The sequence below is a fragment of the Sphaeramia orbicularis genome, chromosome 20 (genome assembly GCF_902148855.1).
Source record: "Sphaeramia orbicularis chromosome 20, fSphaOr1.1, whole genome shotgun sequence".
NCBI lineage: Eukaryota > Metazoa > Chordata > Actinopteri > Kurtiformes > Apogonidae > Sphaeramia > Sphaeramia orbicularis.
The window spans coordinates 39246698-39265951 of NC_043976.1; the positions used below are offsets into that span (position 1 = coordinate 39246698).

The following is a 19254-nucleotide window of genomic DNA, read 5'->3' on the forward strand; positions in this document are numbered from 1 at the left end:
CTTTGTGCAGATCAACAGCTGGGTGGAACTCCGACAAAAAGTTGCTTCAATGACATTTTCTTTTGGGATGGCAAAGTGAGTCAGACAGAGGATAACTGTTGTGTTAAGTCTCTATTTTCACCCAGCTGAACCATGGATTTTAATGTTAAGCGGTTAGCAGCGGACGCCGGTACTTTTCTGAGCCGCGCGGTACAAGTAAGTTTTCACATCTTGTTTGTGGAAGTTGGTGCTAATTAACGTTAGCATGCTAGCTTAAAATTAGCGTAGCTGCTAACACTTAGCTTAGCTGTCTTGTTATTGTGTAGTACGTTATCACCTAAGAAATTAGGCTGTTGTAGTGTAATTGTAGTGGTCAGGAATGGTTCATAAAGGTGTCTATTAATGTCACCATTTGTTAGTATTTTATCATGACTACTTAGCAGGCCTCAGAAAGTATAAACTGCAAATAGCTAACTGTGATAATTAAGCTAGCGGTCACTTGGGTAGATAATGTTCCTTTTAAGCTAGTTCACAGAGTTTGTCAGCTTTTATTTGTGACTTTCATCACCTCGTCTGTATGTAAGTTATGTGTTAAGAGGTGTATGGGTTCATCTACTGTGATGGTATCCTTTTCAGTTTACAGAGGAAAAACTTGGCCAGGCTGAGAAGACAGAGTTGGACGCCCATCTGGAGAACCTTCTGGTCCGAGCTGAGAACACCAAACAATGGACAGAAAGGATTATGAAGCAGACAGAAGTCTTACTACAGCCAAATCCCAGTAAGACCACATTGTCTAACTTGCCTGAAATCATAAATACAACGTTGACACACATGATCCCTCTCAGGGGTTTGTAGATATCAACCAAATGCTTCTTCCTTTAAAGCACAAAGCACCTAAAAGTCCTCACGTGTGTGATTGGAAGATGGAGGCCACATATATTAATAATAATCAGCCTCTGCGGTGATGTTTGACATACATAGGTGCACTGCATATCTTTGAAATCTGTTCATTCAGCTGTGCATTCTCCTCAGATCACACCATGATGCCATATTCCTGTAGGACAACAAACACACACAGACAGACCGACCATCTGCTGGTTACAGGCTTGTGTTTTAGCCAACGACAGGGCTTAGCAAACGTCACACAAATGCAAACACCTATGAGTACAATCAAGTTTGACAGGGAAGTTTAAAAGCTACCATTTCAGGTTTTCTGTCTTAAGTCTGGCTGTTTGGGGCTGTTGTCCTGTAGTCCCTGCCTCCGTTTAGCTTCCGGATTGTAGTCTTATGACTTTGTAATTGAATTTTCTTCTTGCAATCTGCAGATGTCCGATTAGAAGAATTTGTATATGAGAAGCTGGAGAAAAAGGCCCCATCGCGAATGAACAACCATGAGCTGTTGGGCCAGTCCATGATCGAATCAGGGAATGAATTTGGTCCTGGAACTGCTTATGGTGAGTGATACACTAAAGTCACATCAAAATACACCCATACCTGCACCTGTGGTTGGATTGTGGTGAATTTGTTTTATTTTTAGCACATTAGTGTTGTTGGATAAATTCCCTCTGCCACATTTTTAACATAAGTATCACCGCCTGCATATTTTTCTCATACTGTGTAATAAACCATGTCATTCTGTAGTCGTGACCGTGGCTGCTCGCTGAATTTCTGTGCTATGTACCTATAAGTAGGTCTCTGTTCTTTTTTTTTTTTCCCATAAGGTTTAAGTATTTAGCTGAGACTCTTCCATAACACTCTCAAGTGAAAATGTACTGGCTCATTGTACAGTCTCCTGTCTGTGACTTATGTTTGTGTCCCCGACCATTGCAGGAAATGCTCTGATAAAATGCGGCGAGACGGAGAAGCAGATCGGCGGGGCGGAGCGCGAGCTCATTCAAAGCGCTGCCATCAACTTCCTGACACCTTTCAGGAATTTTCTTGAAGGCGACTTCAAAACCATCCTGGTGAGTTTCCAGGGGTTTCTCCTGCAGCAGTTTCACTCTTTACTGGATGTTTATCTTTTACCAGGAACTCATTTAGGGCAGATCATTAGAGTCCTGCTGAAAACCACTGAGCTCTGGCCAGTATCCTTACATCACTCAGTTTTAAGAGAATATAGCAATGACATTTAAGTAGAAGTGTGAAGTTTTAATCATGGTTAAAACTTGTTCAACACAATAACTATGAGGCCTGTTAGACTGTTATTTATGTGAATGGAAGGTCTGAAATCTGACCAAAGACACCTTCAAACATGTCTTATTGTCATATTTTCAGTATAGACCACAACCGCTGCTGCTGATAAACAATTACGGGATACTTGAAGAAAAGTTCGTCAGAAGTCTTGACCTTTATTTGTGCAAATGTCATGACGTAGCTAGTTATAAAATGTAACACATTAAGAAGGAATTAAAACAGGTTGTAGAAATCCACTCGATTTTTGCCAAAATGAATATAAAGATAGCTTTGCAGCACCTAGAGGGTTCAAATTCAAACTTTATGAACTATTAGGGTCCAAATACACAAATAAATGAACCAGAGACTAATAAAAGTGGGTTTAGAGAAATATGACCCCTTTAAGAAGTCATGAATTCAGCATCATGATACCTGCGGAGACCCTGAGCTCAAGGGTCAAGTATTTTTGTTGTTGATTGTATAAAACAATGAAACAACAAAGTGACTTCCTGTGTCACATTCCGGAATCTAAGATAAAAATAAAGTCAAATTGGATAAGACGGTTACTAAGAATAAAACAGAGAAGTTGCTGTGGGGTTTGGAACGGCAGAGAACATCAGCCTTTTAAATTGTGTCATCTTCTGATGCTTGAACCAAAGATTTTTGTGTTGTTTGTTTTTTTTTGGCATCCAGAAAGAACGGAAGCTACTGCAGGTCAAACGCTTGGATCTGGATGCAGCCAAAACGAGGCTAAAGAAAGCCAGGGTGGCAGACGCTCGGGCTGCGGTGAGTACGAACATGAACAAACCACTTTTAGTCTCTACTGGTTATTATATTAATGACGATTAACAGTGACTTCTGCTTTCTGTAAAATCACCATTCAGTTTCCTTTCAGAGGAAGAGAGGCGCTCTGGGCGTCTCCTCATGCTCTTGTGTCTGAAGTCACACTGATCATGATTGACGCGCCAAGTTACACAACGCAAAGCGGCCCATGTTATCACTTGTGACTGTTCAGTGTCACATGAGCAGATATGGGAAGTCTGGACTTCCCTTTTCCTTGTTATGATACCTTCCATCCTTCAGAAGGTTTTCATTTTGTCTGCAGTTTCATTTGATTTGTGTTGCTTAAATTAGTTGGAATCCACGTCACATTACAGTTAACCTAATATAATGAAGCAGAGTTACTAAGATTACTATTACTCATGTGGTGTAACAGCATCAGCAAGAGTCTCGAGGCCCTTAACCCTTTAGGCGCCTGAGTTTTTTTTTTTTTTGTTTTTTTTTTAATATTCAATTTTGATATCGAGAGTTATAAAAGCTGTATATTAGAAATAGTTAGAGATAAAGTCATACTGTAAATGAGAGAAATATTGTTATGACCCAAAGTTTATGATGGGAGTAAATTTACTCATCTAATTTGCATATTTATTTATTTATTTATTCATTTATTTAGTTTAGTTTATTTTCAATATGCAACAAAACTAAGTAAATTTACTCAGTCCTGAGAAGTAAGGAACAGATTGTAAGAAATCATGGATCTTTAAACATTACACATGTTTTTGCAGAAAAACATAAAACAAAGAATAAATACAGGGAGATTATAAAAAAAGAGGACGTTTTTAGAGGAGTGATATCAGTTCTGGGCGGATAGAGGATACAAACTTGATCCATTTGTTCCAAATATGATCAAATTTTTCCCTCTGGATTCTGATAGAGTAAGTCAGTTTTTCCGTTTTGAATATTAGCAAGATGATCTTGTACCAGTCTTGTATTGTTGATGGAGGTGGGTTTAACCACCTTTCTGTAAAAGATTTCTTGCTGGCTGCTAAAAGTGCCTGTAATAATTTTGTATCCTCTGAGTTATGGTCTGTTTCATTCACTGATGTTGCTAGTTGGAATATTGTGATTTTGGTGCTTAAAGGGTTAAAAAAAAAAAAACTCACTCTAAAGTCTTTATTCTTTCCAGGAAAAATGTAAGTTATGCTTCATTAATTACAGATTTTCTCGTTAAAGTGATCAGTATCTGTATTTGTCGGCTTGATCCAAACTTTTATGAAGAAAAATAACATCTCTGCACACATGAAAATAGATTAAGCTGTTGGTTTTCTTCAAGTGTTGTCACACAAAACACAGTGATGTGATGCAATGCCAGAGCCAGTCATGTGCACAGATGGATGCTGGTCTCCTGTTGTAAATTAGAAGCATTTGAGCACAGTTTTCCACAAGTGCAGACAGAACAAAGCAAAAAAAACCCCCCAAAAAACAAAAAAGGCTGGCGGAGATCTTAAATTCCAGCCCCTTTTAGAAGAACTCTGATTCTATTCCCTGTGGTGTTTTAAGAGCTGCGTTATTCCCTCAGCTTGTCAACAGCGAAGGGTTGTCTGGCGATTTTTGTCAGTCTAATAATGTGTTATCGACACAAACAAACACAGGCTGTCAGAGTATATCAGAGTAGACTTCTTTACTCGTAAAAAAGGGAGAATGTCGCCCAAGAGATTGAGGTGTTAATAATAGTTTGTGTGAGTTGATACCAGCGCCTTCCTCTGCTGTGAAAAGACTTCTGTTAAAGAGACCTGAAGAGTGTGAGTGGTTTAGAATCTGAGCATGCACAGACATATGGGCTTTAGTGTCATCTGGAAACAAGGACATGTCACAGCTGGCAGGGACTGAAATGCATCTTTTGTGTTATTTATAGGTTATTTCTGAATTTTTGCTAATTTAAACTGGTTTTATGTAGTATTGATGTTCCAAACTCTGACCAGCAGGGGCCAGTCTGGTACCAGAACATCCTTAGTTCCACCAAAACTATAAATGAATCAACACTACATATCCACAGGCTTTATCAGTCACTGCATATAATATAAAGCTCATTGTTTGCACACATCTGTATTATAGTATCATCAAGTTTTCTTGAAACGCCTTCAAACGCCAACTCATAGACGTTTCTTTTCACAGTTGCTTAAAATAACACTGTCTTAGAATCTTCACGTCAGCTGATAGTTTACATTATAGCTCTGTTAGCTTAGCTCTGACAGAAAACAGCCGCAGTAAAACCACAGATCACCTGTTTTCTGTACAGTTTCTGTTGTCAATAAAGACCTATTTGGAATCCAACAAACAAAGTCAGAACTGTCACAGTTTAGTTTGAACCGTGGATCAACAAATGGCAACTTGGCAAACGTAATAACATCCCATAATATCTTTATACCTTCATAAGCCCCATAAACAAACTCACCTGAGTAGAAGAAACGCTGCCTTTTTAACATCAAACTCCATTCTTTTCATTTACAGCTGAGTCCAGTGGAGAAAATAACAGGTTCTATTTTTATCACTTCTTTTTTTTGACAATAAAAGTTGGTTCTTAATGGTTCTCATCCCATCTGGTCGCTTTCTGTTGCTTTGGTCCAATAACCGTCCAATAACTGAAGTGTTGGTGGTTCAAATCCAACACTGTCCTAGTCATGTGCCTTTGTGTCCTTAGGCAAGACACTTCACTAGGGATGGGAATCGGGAACCGGTTCTTTTTGAGAACCGAATCCCAGTAGCTTGATTCCTTGGAATTGTTTGCCTGCCTGCTTAATGATTCTGCTTATCGATTCCGCCTTCGTTGCGCATGTGTGACGACGTCACATGTATGCTGCATTGTTTTGGTCAGAACGTAGCCAACATGGCGCTGAGGCAGAAACGGTCTAAACAGACGACACCAGTTCCACTGGAACACTGTCAAAGCTTCCATTTCTTCAAAAGGGTGGAATCCCTCCAATATGTTGAAACATTTGTCCACAGCATGTGATTTATTTGATTCGCTACTTAGCAGCGCTTGTGAATCTAGCGGTAGAGTGAACACCAGGACGTCATCTAGGCCCAGTTCCGGTTCCGGTGTGGGCAACAAACGTCGTACCCCCTCAAATACAAGTTTCTGAAGGTATGGGAAAGGAAATGAGGTGCACAACAATGGGAGACGGGCTGAGTCGAACCGGTTCCATGTAGTGGAAATGCATCAATAGAGGAATTAGTAAAGCGTCTTTAGTTTCACTTTCACTGTACCCCCCCCCCCCCCAGCTCAGGCCCAGCATCATCTGTTCTTATTATTTGTACATACTGTATATGGTATATGTTATATTTTCTGTGCAGAGATGGAAATATAAAAGACAGGTAATGCAAACACTTCCGTTTGTACTCTTTCATTCCCTCACCCAATGAGAATCGATAAGGAATCGGATCGATAAGCAAAATCGATAATGGAATCGTTAAATTCTTATCAATTCCCACCCCTACACTTCACCCACCTTGCCTCCGGTGCCACTCACTGGTGTATGAATGTGTATGAATGTTCAGTGGTGGTTGGAGGAGCCGTTTGGTGCAAATTGACAGCCACGCTTCTGTCAGGAACCCCCAGGCCAGCTGTGGCCACATATGTAGTTTAGCACCACCAGAGTGTGAATGTGAGAGTGAATGAATAATAGATCAATAATGTAAAGGGCTTTGGGTGCCTTGAAAAGCACTATAGAAATCTAATCTATTATTATTATTATTGTTATTGTTATTATTGTTATTATTATTATTATTATTAAATACTGCATATATCCACCTTTAAAGAAACCTGAAGGAGTGTGAGTTGGTTTGGTTGTTTATGTGCAGTACACAGGGATGCACAGATATATCAGCATTAATATCTGAAATCATCTGTAAAAAATTACTTTTCACAGATGGCTGTAGCTGATGTTTATCTGCTGTTTTATTTAGAGGCTGTTTCTGATTGGTGCTCCTTCAAACACAGTGTGATGAAGGCCCAAAAGACTCTAGAAAGTGCTTCTTTCTTATTAATTATTTCTTGGTTTCTCTGGCAGAAACAGCAGAATAAATAAGAACAGAAACAAAATAAACAAACAGAATGTAACATCAGCCTCAGTTGCGATCTGTATCGGCCCCAGAAGTTCACAATCTGTGCAGCCCTGTCTACGTCGTCACATCCCGTTCCCCTTCCAACATTGTGGGTTTTTTTTTTTTTTTTTTTTTGGTAAAGATGTGTTGTGCTGGCTGTGGTCGTGCAGCAGCTGTAGCTCTAACTACTGTGTCACTGTTTTCACAACGCAAAGCAGCAGATGTGAGCAGAGGAAGTGACAGAGGTGAGTGGAATGTTGGAGCCATCTTTAACTCCAACACACACACTCCAACACACTCGGCAAAGTGTCCACAGCTGCCGCCTCTGTCTCCCACCGTGACACGTACAACTTAAATCCCCACAGCAAAAAACACTCAGGACAGGACCCACAAGAACCAAACGCCTCAACTCCCCACCCCCCACCCCTTCCTCCATCAGTGACTCTCCGAGCAGAGCGCCGGACACTGAGCCCATTGTCCCTGTCAGTCTAAATTCAATACCGTATGTTTATTGGACTTTTAAGCAAGACTCAACACGCCATTATTCCAGCAGGGCTTGTATTGAATCCTTTTGTTCTGTGGGAGGAAAAGGAAACAGTTCCCTCCACCATAAAACATCTTGTGCAGTTGTTGTGTCCTCTCTTTTCGCTCATTGACTGATACTCCATGAGCTATTGCGAAGCCGCTGTGTCCGTCATCATCTTCGTTAGCAACATCTCTGACTAAATGTAGCTTCCTTGGGACAATGTCTTCAAAGTTTCTTCACAGTTTTAGGAAATTTAGATTTTTGAATTTTTGACTCATTTTTTTTAAACAATAAAACTTGCCTTTATTTATAATGGGCCATGTTTTATGTTTTAATGGTTTATAACATGTAAATGGTTAGAGACATCACTATAGTTACTATTGAGCACTGATGGGAGGTCATATATGGACTTTGATTTAGGGACATGACCTTTGACCTTAAGTGACCTTGAAGGGTCAAACTCAAAGTCACCAATGTCTAGATTTCAAGAATCTTTTACAATGAAACTACCATTTGGATTAATTTACATTTTTATGTGTAGCTTCCTTGAGGTAATGTCTAAAATGTTCACTCACAGTTTTGGTAGACTTTTTACATTTTTGACAAATTTTTGGGAAATTAAAAATTTGCCTTTACTTATAATGGTTCGTATTTTGTTGACTTTTTACATGCAAATGGAGATATCATTAGGATAGGAAGTCATATGTGGACTTTGAAGTAGTTGAGTTCTCCTCCAGTGGAAGTACCACCCACTTCTGTTGGGAGATTGATATGCACTAAGACCACAGGACTCTGACATAAAGACAGAACCTGACAACCTTGCAAATTCAGCTTGATTTTTATTTTTTTTTTCACCCCTGACGTTGTTCAGTCCCCTCTACTTTGTCATATCATACCATATAAGCTCTGATACCTGGACTTTTACTGATGTTTCTTATTAAATCACTGTTTTGTTTCTACATCCTCAGGCAGAACAGGAGCTGAGGATGACACAGAGTGAGTTCGACCGGCAGGCAGAGATCACCCGACTGCTGCTAGAGGGCGTCAGCAGCACCCACGTACGTCTAACCGATGCTCTCCATACTTAATTCAATACTTAATTTAACAAATAACAGCAAGGTGCAAATATGAAGCCACCCATACAAGATGAGATTAGGAGGATTTGCATACAGTCGCGGAAAAACTTATTAGACCATCAAAAGTCATCAAAAACAATGGTTATGCAATCAGGTACTAACTCCTGTGTGTATCATGTGACTAAAACAGACAGAAAAGAAAACATGGAATGCCCAAAAGCACTGTTTTTGTCAGTCCAATGCCATAGATATTGATGTAAGAACTGAAGTGATTTTGGTTATTATCAAGAAAACCATGGAAAATGGATCGATATCCGCTCTGAAATTAAACTACTATGAGCTATTTTTGTTGTTATCATTATATTTGTCCAAACAAATGTATCTTTAGTTGTACCAGGCATTAAAATGAACAAGAAATGGAAGAAAACAAGGGTGGTCTAATAATTTTCTTCACGACTGTATCATATGGGTGTTTCATCCAGGTGGAATTGGCGTGTTGGGAGACCATAATCGGTTCTCACCGTGAACTAATCTCCAAACGCCGCCCTTGTATTTTCCTGTTTACAGCACATACGCTTCTTTCCTGAAACGATGACATCACAGCCCCACCTCTCCCTTAACTCACATGCACTAACCCCACCAACAACAGAAACAACTATTCTCACAATGGGTTTATATTCACCAGCATCATCTTCTTGTGTTTCTTTACATCGAGTTTTATGTCCACTCTCCTTGTCTTCTTTTCTGTTTTTGGTGTATTACTGTGGTAGCATTACAGCGCCATTTACAGGCCAGGGATATATACTACAGCATTTTCAGTGGATTTCTTCAGATGATGCTATGTTTACAGAAGACTTTTTTGAAATAAAAAAACAAATGGATCTTTTTAGTCTCCATGTGGACAAGATTTTGGGTACAGTTGTTTGTTTTGTTTTGTTTTTTCATTCACATAAATCCTAGCAACACCTACAGTACTGTGTACAAGTCTTATTCCACCTTTATCTTACTTGTTTTTTCAGGGTTGGAATAATCATACATATTTATTTCTCATTTCTCTTTCCCTCACATACAACAGGAAAATACAGGAAGTATGTGCACAGCCTTAAAAGACACAAAAACTGAACTAAGTGTGTTGTAAAGGTTAAAGTCACTATTTACTGTGACCTCTGACCCCGCGACAAGGAGCAGCATAAACAATTAGAAACATCTGATGTGATGAATGAAACCTAATCATTTTGTTTGTTTTTTGTTCCGGTTGTTGATTATTTTGGTCATTTTGTTGATTATTTAGTTCTGTTTTGTTCCGTTCGTTGATTATTTTGTTCACTTTTACTAATTTTGTTGATTCTTTTGTTAATTTTTGTTCCGTTCGTTGATAATTTTGGTCATTTTATTGACTGTTTTGTTCCATTTGTTGATTATTTTGTTCATTTTTACTCATTTTGTTGATGCTTTTGTTAATTTTTGTTCCGTTTGTTGATAATTTTGGTAATTTTATTGACTGTTGGTCATTTTTACTCATTTTGTTGATTATTTTGTTCACTTTTGTTCAGTTTGTTGATTATTTTGTTGATTATTTTGTTCATTTTTGTTCCATTTGCTGATTATTTTGGTATTTTTACTCATTTTTTTGTTTATTTTGGTCATTTTTGTTCCATTTGTTGATTATTTTGGTCATTTTTACTCATATTGTTGATTATTTTGGTCATTTTGGTTTCGTTTCTTGATTATTTTGGTCATTTTGTGATTAATATGTTCATTTCTGTTCAGGTTGAAGTGACTGTTTATTGGGACCTCTGACCCCATGAAATGAAGCAGCGCAAACAATTAGAAACACCTGACATGTGTTGAATGAAACCTAATATAAAACATCAGAAAGTTAATGCCATAAATCTCATATTGTCGGAACAAAAGGGTTAAAGACATGTTACACCAAATACGACCACTTTGGTTTACAGAAGCTGTTTTTACCCAGAAACTCTTATTTTTCCTGCTGTACGTACTCTACATATATCAGATTGGATCTAAATACAGAGAGTGACTTGGACTTTTACACTGTACTGTACATCGGATTAAAATATACCTGATGTAGATACAGATGAAGCTGATGAACAGACGGCTCATAGATTTTTGGTCTAAATCAAGTCTATTACTGTGGAGTCTATTGTTAAGCCTATAAAATATTGATGTGCATTTTTTTTTAAACCTATTTGTTGAACCTTTATCTGCTATTAGTGACACAGGCTTCATTAATGTATTGTCACAACCAAAATAAACATCTCCTCTTAACTATTAGCACACTGTTTTTATGATTCTTCTCATAGAAAACTGGATATAAACAATAAAAACTGCTGTAGCAGAGAGAGACTCTATAATGAGCTTTAAGAGTCATCAGTAAAATCTAAAACGGTGGGAGCTGATGTAAAGAGGCTAAAACAGCAGCGACATGATCACATTAAAACCCTGGCAGCTGAGTTCTGGACGACCTGAAGTCGATCAATAGATGTTTACTTCAGATAAGTAAAGAGCCTGCCTCGGTAATTCAACAGTGATGAGGTAAAGACATGGGAAAACGTGTCTTTTGTAGTAACAAATAAAATCTATTTCCGATCATAAAAATACGACTGCACAAGCTGCTCAAAGCTTCATTCACCCTCAGATCTGATGCCAGGTTTTCTCGCAGCCGACTCGATCCAGCAGATGGCAGAGTTTGTTTGGCCATGTGGTCGATCCCAGTGATGAGGGGATTTATTTTTATTTTTCCTCTCGTCTCTTTCCAGGCACATCACCTACGCTGCTTGAATGACTTCGTGGAGGCTCAGGCGACGTATTACGCACAGTGTTACCAGTACATGGTTGACCTCCAGAAGCAGCTGGGCAGGTGAAGAAGCACCAACACCTTCCTGTAACAGTGACAATAAAGTTGTATTCTATTCTACTCTGCTCTATTCTGTTGTATTCTAAATAATAATTAAGGTAAAACCAATAGCGGTCGAAACATCAATATCAATAGTAATCACAACGATTACACTAATAACCACTCCCTCCGGAATAATGTGCACAATAATCCTTGATTATTGGATGGAATATGCAGGGTTTTTAATGTCACTTTATACGGTGAAATTGCAGGAATTTGCAAAAAATGTGCAAAGTTGCGAAAATATGCGGGAACTGGAAAAACATGCATGTTGTTCACCGCACCCCCGCTTTCACGTAGGACATCGGTGTACTGGTTTGCTCTTTCGTAGATATTTTTGTCGGCAAATGAGGTGCATTTTTCATCATCTTGCAGGATTTTTTCTGAGGCCGGCGATTAGTTTACCTTCTGTGGATGCGCGAGCTGATGATGTCGCACGTCACATATTACATCACTACCCGTGTCAAATTACAATGCAATATTTTTTTAAACTTCATGTGGAAAAATGCGAGGATTATGAAATCATGCAAGCTGCACATATTTTGCGTGGAAATATGCTATTATAGCGATGACTATGCGCCCTTTTTGAAAAAATGGGGACCCCCACATAATATTTGCTTGATTATACAATGAATTATCTGATCGCATAAAAGACGACCCAAAAGTTTCTATTTATATCATGGTGAAACTCAGGTATGACAACGTCTACATCAGGTATGGTTTTACCTACATCGAGGACAAAAACCTCAGTGTGTTTAATGGTTGAATAAGAGTGAGGGCATATTTTTAGTTTTTGGTTAAAATGTACCTGATTTAGTATTAAAAGGAATATTTCCATATTTATTATCACCACCTGCTGGTCAGTTTGGTTTGTCATTAAACTTGTCTTCTGTGTTTTCATACTGTGATATTCTGTATTATCTCAGGTTCAAAACACACCATCCAGTTTAACTGTTATTAATTTGGGTCGTGGCTTGTCATTGAGGGGTGATAGAGGGTCCTGAACCCAGACCAGCTGAGAACCACTGGTTTAGATGGTATCTTTAGCTTTCTGACTGTCTATGAACCTTTTGAACAGGTCGACTTTTTTTTTTTTTTTCTTATCTTTCCAGACAGAAGAATATTGCAGAATGTGAGCTTGGATTTGGGTTTTTTGATGATGTCATCTTGTTTGAGAATACCAAAGTGTCAAAAGTACATGTAGGCTGGTGTTGTAACTTTCTGAAGTAAAATGAGTCACACTTACAGATATAAACGAACTGGAAATAAGCTCAAATTAACCCATGAAGACCCAGTGCTACTTTTGCAGCAATCATCAAAATGATTTTTTTTTGTCTCTCTTTGACCTTTTTAAGTGTTCTATCACCATTTATTATAATATTATCCTCTGAATTTTGCATTTTTTAAGTAAAAATCATTTTTTCCTATATTTAATTCACTGATCATGTAGATGTTCATGAAAGCTCAGATTAAAGTTGAGGGTTATTATATCAGTAATACAGAAAACTGAAGAAAAAGCAACTTTTTCAGCAAAATCTATCATAAACATAAATCCAGTGTCTCCATCCACCGTCATTGATCGAACTCCATTGGTTTTACTGGTGAATCCATGTTGTAGAAGATGACGGTGTTTCCATGGTAACTACGGAGCCTCTGAACGTTCAAATGGGTCATACCTGATGACCATTAAAAGACGACAAACTGTATTTTACACCAATTATTTACATGTATTGATAGGATTAATGGATCAACAGGTATTAAACAGTTTATACCAGTGGAGGTTTTTGGTCTTTATGGTTTAAACGCGTTCTCTGCTGACACCGAGGATTCGTCTTTTCCTTCCAGTTTCCCGTCATCTTTCTCCAACAACAACCAATCATCAGTGTCGGGCGGTGCCAGCATCTCGGTGCCCACCATCCCGGTGTCGGCTTCCCTGCCCAATCCGTCATCGGGCCGGAGTGACTCGGCCGCATCCGGTGGCTTCCACGAACTGCGCAGCTCCAGCGTCAGTCGTAAAGCACGAGTTCTGTACGACTATGACGCCGCCAGCAGCAGTGAGCTCTCCCTGCTGGCCGATGAGGTAAAACAATCTGCATCTTCACATTTAGCCTTAAATTAATTTACAATAGTAGTCTGTGTCTACTTGTTTTTATTTCACTGGCTGAAGAAAGGCCATGAGTTACTGTGAAGGCGTTGTGTCCAGCGTCAACATCTACGTCTTCATCCACAAAGTTTGTTCACAATTTTTTAAATTTTAGATTTTGGAAAAAAATTTAAATCATGAGAAATTTACCTGTAATGGGACATATATTAGTGGATTATAACATGCAAATGGTTACAGATACCAATATGGTTACTATTGATCACTGATAGGAAGTCATATATGGACTTTCATTTGGGTCCATGACCTTTGACCTTGAGTGACCTTGAAGGGTTAAACTCAAGGTCACCAGTGTCTAGAGTTCAACAGTCTTCTTTTCTGAAACTACTGGTCAAATTCATTTCAAATTTTATACACATCTTCCTTGGCACAATTTCTGCAAAGTTTGTTAATCTTTTTCCAAAATTTTGATTTTAGAATGTTTTATGAATTTTTTGAAATGTCAAAAATTTGCCTTTACTCATAATGAGCCATATTTTAATGGTTTATAACATGGAAATTGTTTGATAAATCAGTATAGTTTCTACTGAGCACTGATAGGAAGTCATATATGGACTTTCATTTTGGTCCATGACCTTTGACCTTGAGTGACCTCTAAGGGTCAAACTCAAGGTCACCAATGTCTACCGTTCAACAATCTTCCAAAACTACTATTTGGATTCATTTAAAATTTTGTATGTATCGTCTTCGGGACAATGTCTACAAAGTTTGTTCACTGTTTTGAGAAAATTTGAATTGTTGAATTTTTGATGAATTTTTTAAATACTAAAAATATTCCTTTACTTACAGTGGTCCATATTTGGATGGTTTATAACATGTAAATTGTTAGCAATACCAATATAGTTTCTTTTGAACATTGATAGGAAGTCATACTGTATATGGACTTTGATTGAATTAGTTGAGTTCTCCTCCAGTGGAAGTACCACCCACTTCTATTGGTAGACTGATCTACATCCAGACCACAGGACTCTAAGATAGAGACTGAACCAGACAACCTCACAAATTCAACTGGGTATTGATTTTTGATAGAGCATGTCAGTGAGATACAGGCCCATTGGTCCTGTTTTTATGTGAATATTGGAAAGTTTGAATGTAATCCAACAGAATAAGGCAGCTCAGTGTAAATCTCCTGATGCATATATGAAACACCACGTTATCCTGTTACAGTAGCCTCCATTCAGGGGGGACCCAAGCCCCTCCTCTTCTTGGAAAAGCATTAACCGTCGGTTACAAGTTTGTGGTTGACTGACAGTGAAGCAGCATTAGCTCATTCAGGAACATTTTCCAGCCCCAGCCTCTGCTGAGCCAGATGTGTGGCCAGTCACAAAATGCTGACTAACCCCCTTTGACAATAATGTGATTGAAACTAAGCCCGGATTTAAGAGCAGCTTCAGCCCCGGTCTGAGTCCCAGATGGTTCTGAGGAGGAGGTTCAGATATGAGACAGGATGCACAGACACCTCTGCAGAAATAGATGAACATATGAAAGGGTAGTTTGTTTGTTTTTTTACCGCCTGGAAAAAAAAAATTCACTGTAATTGGATTGTATATTTGGAGTATTATCTCCATTTTATTCCCCTCTTATTTATCACACAGTCCATGAAGAACCTGAAGTTGTTTTCTGCAGCTGCTTCGATCAGCTCATCCACCGTGCTACTCTTAATTCATTTTAATACCTTATTACAGATGTAAAAAGACAAACTAGGTGATGGAAGCAGCAGTAACACACATGTGAGGTCTTTATAACGGCTTCATTTCCTAGAAAATAAACAGAATTTGGCTCATTCCCTCTGAATAGAAGGCATTAATATTGATTTTGTTGCAAAAACTTCATGAAATGGAGTTGGTCTAGTTCAGGGGTGTTAAAGTCCTTTTAGTTCAGGTTCCACATACAGCCCAATTTAATCTCATGTGGGCCAGACCAGTAAAATAATATCATAATGACCCACAAATAATGTGTTTAAGTGCAAAAAAGGAAAATTAAATTATGAAAGTTTTTACTTTTACAGACTATCCTTTCACCAAAATGCGAATGACCTGAGAAACCTGAAGTTTCTTTAGAAAAATTGTGCAATTTTAACTATATTATTCCTCAGTTTATCATTTATCATTGATGTGAAGTATATATAGATCACAGTTGATCCATAAAGGCATAAAACATTTAGTAACAGACACAATATTATATGAATTTGGAGTTTGGAACTAAAATAAGTTTGAGACACTTGACTGTTAATATCTTCAGTGTCTTTTTTTGCACAAATTCATCCTGTGGGCCAGATTGGAACCTTAGTTGGAGGCGGTTTTGTCCCACGGACTATATGTTTGACACCCATGGCCTTGGTTATTATATGATCTATCATATACATCTTTTTTAGGTAGAATCACGATCCATAGTCTGAATCATTTTGAATTTTCTCACCTCTTAGAAAATGTAGGTGAGTTACAGCCAGTGTAGTTTTTTCTGGTTGGGTCTGTGTTTGATTCTTTTTGTTGTTTAATCTAACGAGTAACGGCATTTTTGCATCGTTTCGACCCAACGTTATGACACAAACAAGACGTCTGGATCGACCCTCCATATTTTCCTGTACATTTATGCAGTGTGATCATTAATTACCCAGACTGTGGTGGTCTAATCTGTCCCGCTGGAGGATTATAATTAACACAAACTCTACAAATGAATGCAGATTAAACCCAAACACTTCAGAGCGAAAAGACGCTGAAGTGTAAACTCACTAGTCTAGTTACATTTCGGTTACAAACCCATGGATTAGTGCAACAATCTGTAATTACACTGATAAAAGGGACGATTAAAATGAACATGAGCCGAGCAGGAATGTTTGGACAGAGCTGTGATTTAGTTTTTTAACGGAACCATCTGTACGATCGTGAAAAGTAAATCATATGACAAATTGAGATCATTCACAATCTAAGACGATGACATCATCCAGGCCTGATAAAGTGATTTACTCTGCTTCAGTATCCAGGCTTTAGAAGATTTAGAAACAGGTGGTGTGTTCTCTGTTTTCACCAGTAAAAAGTCAATTTTTTATATGTATTTATGAGTTTTTTAAGTCAGTTTATACAGTTCTATGTAAAAGTCCTTGTCCAACATTAGGTTTGTTGGTTTAGTAAAGTTCTAATGTCCACATATATGCATTTGTCTGTATTTAGATCCAATCTGATATATATGAAGTGACTGAACAACAGGGAAAAACACAAGTTTAATGTAAAAAAAAAAAAAAAAAGGGTTCTATAAACCAAAGTGGTCATATTTAGTGTGACCTCCCTTTAACCCTGTTGTTTAGACATGATGAGATTTATGGCATTAGTTTTCAAATGGTTTATACCTGTAACAAATTAGGGACAAAATTGACATGAAGTAAAAATGACCAAAATAATCAACAAAATGAACAAAAAAGAACATATTAGTCACAAAATATAATCAAATAATTGACAAAATGAGTAAAAATGACCAAAATAATCAACAAAATGAACGAAAAAGAACATATTAGTCAGAAAATATAATCAAATAATTGACAAAATAAGTAAAAATGACCAAAATAATCAAGAAAAAGAACAAAATGATCAACAAATGGAAAAAAAATGGACAAATTAATCACAATATATAAAATTATCAACAAAATGAGTAAAAATGACCAAAATAATAAATAAAATGACCAAAATAATCAACAAATGGACCAAAAATGAACAAAATAATCAACAAAATGAACAAAAAAGCACATATTAATCACAAAATGTAATAAAATATTTGACAAAATTAGTAAAAATTACCAAAATAATCAACAAAAAGGACAAAATAATCAACAAATGGAAAAAATGAACAAATTAATCACAAAATGTATAAAATAATCAACAAAATGAGTAAAAATGACCAAAATAATGAATAAAATGCATAAAATAATCAACAAAAATATCAAAACAATCAACATAATGAACAAAAATGAACAAATTAATCACAAAATGTATGGAATTATCACCAAAATGAGTAAAACTGACCAAAACAATAAATAAAATGAACAAAACAATCAACAAAAAGAACAAAATGCTGAAGAAATGGGGAGAAAAAAAAAATCAACAAATTAATTAACATGATGAGCAAAAATGAACAAATTAATCACAAAATTTATAAAAAAGATCAACAAAATGAGTAAAACTGACCAGAATAATGAATAAAATGAACAAAACAATAAACAAAAATAACAAAATAATCAACAACTGGAAAAAGAATTAACAAAATAATCACAAAATTTATAGAATAATCGACAAAATGACTAAAAACAACCAAAATAATAAATAAAATGAACAAAATAATCAACAAATGGAACAAAAATAATCAAAATAAATAAAATAATAATCAACAAAATGAACCCATGAAAACCCATTTAGTTCAGTTTTTTTGTGTTTTTTTTAAGGCTGTGCACATTTTTCCTGTATTTTCTTTTTGTCTGAAGAAAAGAGAATTATAAATAAATATGTATGATCATTTCAACCCTTAAAGAAGAACATAGATAAAGGTAGAATAAGACTGTTGGACACAGAAACATGTTTGAGTCTTTATTTTCAGTTCACAGCAGAGAACAACAAACAAAACCTGTGGAGTGTTTTAACAGACGATGCTGGAAAATCAACCCTGTGGTAAAAGCCTGTTGATGTTTGTCGCCCCCTTCAGGTGATCATTGTGAGCAGCGTCCCGGGCATGGACTCAGACTGGCTCATGGGCGAGCGAGGCAGTCAGAAGGGTAAAGTACCCATCACCTACCTGGAGCTCCTGAACTGAGACCCCCACGCCGGCTGACACCTCCTATTTATACCGCGCCTCGCTCTCTCTCCTCCGCTCGCTCGTTTCAAAATCCACCGCCGTTTTTGAAAGAACCGACCGCGAGAGAAAGCGAGGCGACCCGAGTCTTTTATCCGAATGCCGAGCCCCGTTTCGGCGGAAACTCGTCCGATCACCGGAGCCGAATCGATCCGAGCGAAGGGAACGGAAATGGACCCATCCCCTGACGCGTTTGTAGTTCATCCTAAAAACCCGCTTCCATGCCTTTTGTTTTTTTTTTTTTTTGACGCCATGCAATCTGCGATATGTGCCAGAACATCTCCCAAACTGTAACTCTAAATTTATCGTGTTTACACTATATACATGACGCTATATGGACAAAAGTATGTGGACACGTCGGATTCAGGTGTTTGTTTCTAACAGGGGTCTGGGCAGTTAACCGACAATTAATAATTTAATCGAGCAAATTCTTATTGACAATTGATATTCGATTAATTGTTTACATCCCTAGTTTAAACTGTTATATCTGCTTCCAAAATACCTCAGAGATGGTTTTTACTTAACCTTTGTATGCTGTTTGGGTCTGTAGGACCTGTTTCCCCTTTTTATTGAGAGAAAAATGATGAATAATTATTTTTTATGAATTTTTTCCTATCATATCGTACGGAAGAGGATTAGGGGGGAAAAAAATAAATAAATAAAATGAAGGTCCAATATATTTATTTTATGATTATTCTGAGAA

The 19254-nt window shown here is 37.4% G+C and overlaps 1 protein-coding gene across 1 annotated transcript; it reads left to right on the top strand.

The window, feature by feature from the left end:
- sh3glb1a (SH3-domain GRB2-like endophilin B1a) lies at positions 1-19254 on the top strand. Its single transcript, XM_030123971.1, has 9 exons — positions 1-195; positions 616-757; positions 1305-1433; positions 1810-1943; positions 2845-2937; positions 8530-8619; positions 11418-11518; positions 13400-13634; positions 18405-19254. The coding sequence occupies exons 1-9, from the start codon at positions 133-135 to the stop codon at positions 18510-18512; spliced, it is 1095 nt and encodes a 364-aa protein (XP_029979831.1). The 5' UTR covers positions 1-132; the 3' UTR covers positions 18513-19254.